Raw genomic sequence first — 6,161 nt, 5'->3', positions numbered from 1 at the left:
GAGGTTGACATGGGGGGGAGAGACAGGGGGAGAGAATGTGAGTAAGAGAGAAAGAGAGGTAAGAGAGAGAGAGACAATACGGGGAAAAGAGGAGAGAGAGAATAGTTTTACCCCAAAGCCACCTCCACCGTCACCAAACCGGGAACTATTGCCGTCAGCGCCGTCGCGACAGCCGCACCCGACGCTGCCGCCGCCAGTATCGTCGCTACCGCCGGTGTCACCTCCAACCCTCCTGCTCCCTCCCCACGCTCCGCCGCTACCAGAATGGCTTTGAGTTCTCAACCGTCACCACACAACAATTCATTAATAAAAAGAAGTGAGATACTTATTCTGTTACCTTGATAATAGTAGAAGAGAGAGAGAGAGAGAGAGAGAGAGAGAGAGAGGAGGGGATAGGGGGGTAGAGAGAGAGAGGAGAGGAGAGGAGAAGGGGGTAGAGAAAGAGAGAGGACTACTTGGAGGGGAAGAAAGAGATTGGGGGAGGAGAAGGAGGATATATATATGTATAAAGCTATATATTTATATTAGTGTATTCATCTGTTGGTGGAGATGGAAGCCCACATGTAAAAATTTTTGTCAATTGGCAGCAAGAGCAGGTATGAGTAGGCATGCGAATTTCAACACTCCATTAGAGAGGTAGATTATCATTTCAAAAACACCACAAATATGTTCAAGACAAAAAAAAAGACCTAAAAACAGTAAGAAAATTAGAGTCAGAGCAAAGTAATAACCTGCATTAATAGCAATAAAACACTAACCAATTCCAATAGACAAAGTCTCCACATCTGTTTACCTCGGATCTGGGCAGGTTCGGCAACTTCTATCAGCTACCCCCATTGTATCTATAACCACCTAATAACTCATTAATATAAAACCTAAGTAATGAAAATTCATTGAAAAAAACGATTAATCATCAGTGTTACACTTTTAGGATAATGACAAGCTATTTTAATGTTTTAACTTGTACAAAGGATTTAAAAATAAGTTATAATTAGTTAGAAATAAAAACTATAAAAGTCCTGCTTGTTTTAATATCCAAAAGACCTAAATCACTAAGTTTAGATAAGCAGTGAAAAAGCTACCTTACGACGTCAATATGTAGTTACGGTTAACTGTGAGGATGTAGTTAATTTCCCAAGATATATGAACCGGAATTAACAATTCCATATTCTCCGTTACTACTATTTTACTAAGAAGGAACTTGTTACGACTAAAACATCCGATGGACTGATTAATTCCAACCGTATTTAGGCTTAGGGAGAGTAAAAGAATCTTAAGAAAGTTTATGGTATTCTCAAAATACCGTTCCGTCGAACCTGCCAGATTCCGTTGGCGACGTCGGTAAATGAGAATTATTTCAAAACCTTTCCCTCCTCTCCTTAACGTGCAACACTAATTCGTCTTCGCATAGACTCGGAGATAGTAAACGAGATATGACAATAAATAACAGACGAAAAGTAAATAAACTATTTTTATTAATAGAAATCTCTAAAGGATATATTTGTATACTTAACTTTCAAATTTTACGAGGTTTCCAAATCTAATAAAGGAGTATACAACATTAAACATAAAAAATCAGATTAATAGCAAGTCAATCTTTAACGAAACCGCGCTAGAAGCGGCCACCCATAGACCACTCCTAGAAGAAGAGGAGGAGGGGGAGGGGTAGCGCACGGGAGCGTTCGGGGGCACGGGAGAAGCAACGCGGGCGAAGGACAAGCTGTTTTACGGTTCGACTAGCGCCCCGCGAGGGAACCAACTATTCGGGGAACGGGTAAAAGAAGGATTTAACGTTTGATCCAAGGTTAAAGACAATAAGAAGAACGACACTAACAGACGTCTCTCCTCCAAACCAGAAAACTTTCAAAGAAACCAACGAAGTACAACAGAGTAGAATAACAGACCATAAACCTAAAAGTACAATGAACCTACCTACCAACCTACGGACCACCAACTTCATAAATACCAAAAAGACTTACAAAGAAGACCCAAATTTTTAAAAAAACCCAGGAGAGCTAAAAAGAATATGACAAAAAAAAAAAAACGTCGGGGAAAAGATAAAAGACAACGAAACAACGAAAGGAAAAACAAATTCTGCTCCGCTACTACTCCACCTATCAACAAAAACTTACGATGGAAGCAAAGACTTTAACGGACGTTACCGTACCATCCGCTTACCGGAGCCTAGTCAGCGACACCGCAGCCCCGTTAGCGACGTCAGACGCCCACAAACAACGTCTCAACAACAGGTGTTATTTATAAGCCGCGTCAGGAAGTGAATTAGACCTTAATACCAGAAGGGTGAACCTAAAATGACCCTAAAAAGGACAAGCTTAAAAGACAACTTTAATGGAAGACTGAAAACGTACTTAGGGATAAAATATGTATAGTCAAAAAAAAAAAAAAAAAAAACGTTAAAAGAAAATCTCTCTTAGATATTTACACTGAAAGAGTTAACGTAAAATGAATTCGAAAAAGTCGAGACTAAAAGTAACACAAACGAAAATACGTACTTGTAAAAAAGGAAAGTAAAAAGAATGAGAATAGGTCTTACACCGGAAGAGTAAACGTAAAAAATGATCTTACAAAAGCCAAAACGAAAGGCAATCCTAACGAAAAGACTCGGAGCGTACTTATACATAAAATACTTGAAAAAAATGTAAAAAACAACGTGAATAGGTCTAATACCGGAAGAGTAAAAGAATGAACTTAAAGAATCAACCATAGTTTAAAAATTTCCGTATTTCAAGTCGGTTCTAAATAAAAAATTGTACTATAGGTGGTATCAAGAAATATCGATAACCAATGAAACTTAATCGAAACGATTGTTAAATTTGTTTGAAACGATTTTATCAAATATTTAAATTTGTTTGAGACGATCGTTAAAGAACCTAAGACGTGACAACCAAAGATATAGAGAAACGAATAAGAAGAGAAACACCGACGAAGCAAAGCCCCGCTCCGCTACAATCATATAGTTATTAAGGAACCATAAAACAAGTAGGGAATGTCTCATTTTCTTTCCACAANAATCAGCATTGTTCAAGGAAGAATCATTTTATCATCATTGCCTCTTATACCTTAACAATTAAGGCCAAGTATATAGAACCCCTTAATTGATGTAGGAGTGTCAATTGGCATTGATGTATAACTGCAGCATTCCATCGAAAAAGTGACGAATAGATTTGAATCACTAAATCCAGAAAACCTATAATTTTGTTCGTCCTGAAAATATCAAAAATAAAGATTGATTAATATTGAATAAAAATTTAGGAAACATGTTCAATTTTGTAGTTTTATCGAACAGTAATAGGATTTTCACATTGTGACTACTGATTAGCAAAAAAAGTTACTTAAAAGTAATGAATCCAAAATATAATTACTCAATAATCCACCAATGTCTATGTTACATCATGAACAGAAAGATTGAAAGAATAAAGATATAAAAAGAAAAATTGCACAGTTTTCTTGTCAACAAATAGTTGAGTTAGAAAATAAAGTAAGATATACTCTCAAATCCACCAATTCTAAGGGAAAGACATAAAGGAGGTAAATAGTAGGCACGCAAGTATGCTAAATTACCGATAATCCAATATTTCATAATTTTTGCTTTCAAATAAGTTAATCCAATGTTCCAACTTACATATCAAAATTAAATATTTTTCTACCACATATATTTAGCAAATAAATTTATGTATTATATCAGACAGAGCGATCAAATTTAATAAAACTTNACCAATTCACTTAAAGCGTATAGAAACAGCACCCACGGGTCTAGATTGTGACTCGGCCCACCTGGCCTCACGCCACTTCGAACATGACTCGGCCCAACCCAGCCTCACGCCATTTCGAACATGACTCGGCCCACATGGCCTCCCGCCACAGGGCAGGATGCTGGCCCATTTAAGCAAACAATCCCCCCTCCAGCACCTGCACATATTTGCAGCATGCAGGAATCACACCCGTGACCTCTGGCTCTGATACCACTTGTCGGATCGTTGACGCTAACCACCAATCCTAAAAGCTTCTAGGTCTATTATAAACCCAATGACAACCCCATTCCCATCCGATGTGGGACTATTGGGGTGTCACAGATCCCCCCTGTTAAGGTCCTGACGTCCTCGTCAGTCCAATCACACACAGCCCAAGATCACCAGGCTATGTGAGACTCGTCTCGCTAGCCCGTCATCCAGACCCTGGCTCAGCCGAAACTCGCCACACATGTCCAGCTGGTGAACCGGCTCTGATACCAAATGTATCGACCCAGCTCACTAGCAACAATAACTCGTTGGGCCCAAACCAACAGCCCAAAATGCTTAAGCCCAGTTATTATTATTAGTGTCTAGGTCTATTATAAACCCAATGACAACCCCATTCCCATCCGATGTGGGACTATTGGGGTGTCACAAATATTTTTCTACCACATATATTTAGCAAATAAATTCATGCATTATATCAGACAGAGCGATCAAATTTAATAAAACCTTGTTTAATGCCTATATTTCTCGGTGTTGGAAATTTCATGCAAATAATTTGGTGTATGAAACTTACAGCATGTTAGGTAATTTATAAAAAAGCACCATATTTGAAACGTTGTTGCCTTAACAGGCTCTGCAAGCCATGTTTGTTTCTAACCACTCATGTCGGTATCTCCAACATTTTTATATTTAACTTCACAGCAACAAAGAGAAAATGAGAAATCTAATAAAGTAAAAAAAAAATAATATTACATGAAAAGATTCATATAAAAACGTCTGACATGCTCAACAACCCAAAGGAAACCGTTCTGTGTATTGCAATACTATTTTGCTTATCTTTCACGAGTAAAATTTGATATAATCTCCCTATACCAATCGTTTGCGATCCACTATACCAATCTTTGGTTCGATAATGCAATACTTACCATACTTTGACCTTAAAACCTGCTATAACATGAACAGAAACGAAACTGTGACAATAAATACAGTGCGGTGAACCGGTATACTTTTTGAACTCTTCTGAAAAGTATCAGACTAAAGAGGCACAACTTTCTTATAATTTTGAATATTAATTTAACTTTCATAGCGAACATGTAATTCCTCATTCGACTGCTCATATATTTTTATCACAAAATGCATCTCTTGGATGGAGCATTGGCCCCAAACACACTAACCCCACATGCATAAGGCAACACTTAAAAACTATACATCAATTTTCCCTTCTAACAAACGATGAGCTCTCAATATCGAAATCCCAAACTCCAACCAGCAGTATCCCTACTTTTGATGCAAACAGCTGGAAATAGAATAGTCTTCAAAATCTAAGATAAAAACATGATAGTTAAGAAATCTAATAAAAACAATTAAGACACTACAATTGGAGGATCAAATTTGCACAAGTCGATGAAGATAAGGAAACAAATACAATCAACCAAGTAACAGTACTTCACAATCAAACATTTTCTAAATTACAGATGCAAAATTGAGACCAATTACAGAAGGATAGCGTTACAACCTCACGCAAATTTACCTGAAAAAAAAAGTCCAGCGAGCAGAAACTTGTTACACTCTCTAGCAGACCACATAGCCGCACTAAACTGCATTTAAGAAACTCATTGATCAATTAAACATGGCAAGAAAATTGGACATTTAAGAAACTCATTGATTAATTTAACAGCAGTATCAATCGCAAGAGGATAAAAAATAGCCCAAAGAGAATAATAACTTAATAGTAGCATCTGTCGCAAGAGGATGAAAAATAGCAAGCCATTACAACTATCACAATAGCTTCAAGATATCTGCTAATAGTTAGATAAGCAGGTCTTGTAATAAAAGCATTCAACAGAAGGGAAAAAATCTATATCGAAACCCGGCCCCGAAGTCTTTAAAAGATTGTTTTGTGATCGAATCTATACTCTCAGCGTCGCGGTATGAACTGTTTACGAAATAAAAGGGAACCGTACCCTTACGGAATGTAGAAAAAAGATAATCCTTTCGTATTTTTTTAATGTTTTGTACTATTTAGACTACATACCACTAAGTTCATTAAAAAATCCAACGACACCTTACAAATAATTTTCAACAGTGATTCCAAAGTAACTCTCCTCTACCACCTATGTCCCTATAGTTATAAAAACACGTTTCCTCCAACAAATGAAGGATACATGATAGAAGAATGGAGAG

The 6,161-nt window shown here is 37.2% G+C and overlaps 1 protein-coding gene and 2 long non-coding RNA genes across 3 annotated transcripts in view; all 3 read right to left on the bottom strand.

Moving 5' to 3' along the window:
• LOC109716569 lies at positions 565–836 on the bottom strand. Its single transcript, XR_002217968.1, has 2 exons — positions 794–836; positions 565–689 (listed from the first exon to the last, which is right to left on the bottom strand). It is a non-coding gene; the product is annotated as an uncharacterized LOC109716569 (long non-coding RNA).
• LOC109716122 lies at positions 3,083–5,824 on the bottom strand. Its single transcript, XR_002217842.1, has 2 exons — positions 5,509–5,824; positions 3,083–3,225 (listed from the first exon to the last, which is right to left on the bottom strand). It is a non-coding gene; the product is annotated as an uncharacterized LOC109716122 (long non-coding RNA).
• LOC109716207 overlaps positions 6,092–6,161 on the bottom strand; it is a 1,307-nt gene continuing 1,237 nt past the window's right edge. Inside the window, exon 4 of the mRNA XM_020241539.1 lies at positions 6,092–6,099. Within this exon, the coding sequence (XP_020097128.1) occupies positions 6,092–6,099 (8 nt within the window). The remainder of the gene's footprint in view (positions 6,100–6,161) is intronic.

This window comes from Ananas comosus, linkage group 10 (genome assembly GCF_001540865.1).
Source record: "Ananas comosus cultivar F153 linkage group 10, ASM154086v1, whole genome shotgun sequence".
Classification (NCBI taxonomy): Eukaryota; Viridiplantae; Streptophyta; class Magnoliopsida; order Poales; family Bromeliaceae; genus Ananas; species Ananas comosus.
Note: the sequence above shows the minus strand (reverse complement) of the source record. Positions and strands in the feature narration are given on the sequence as shown.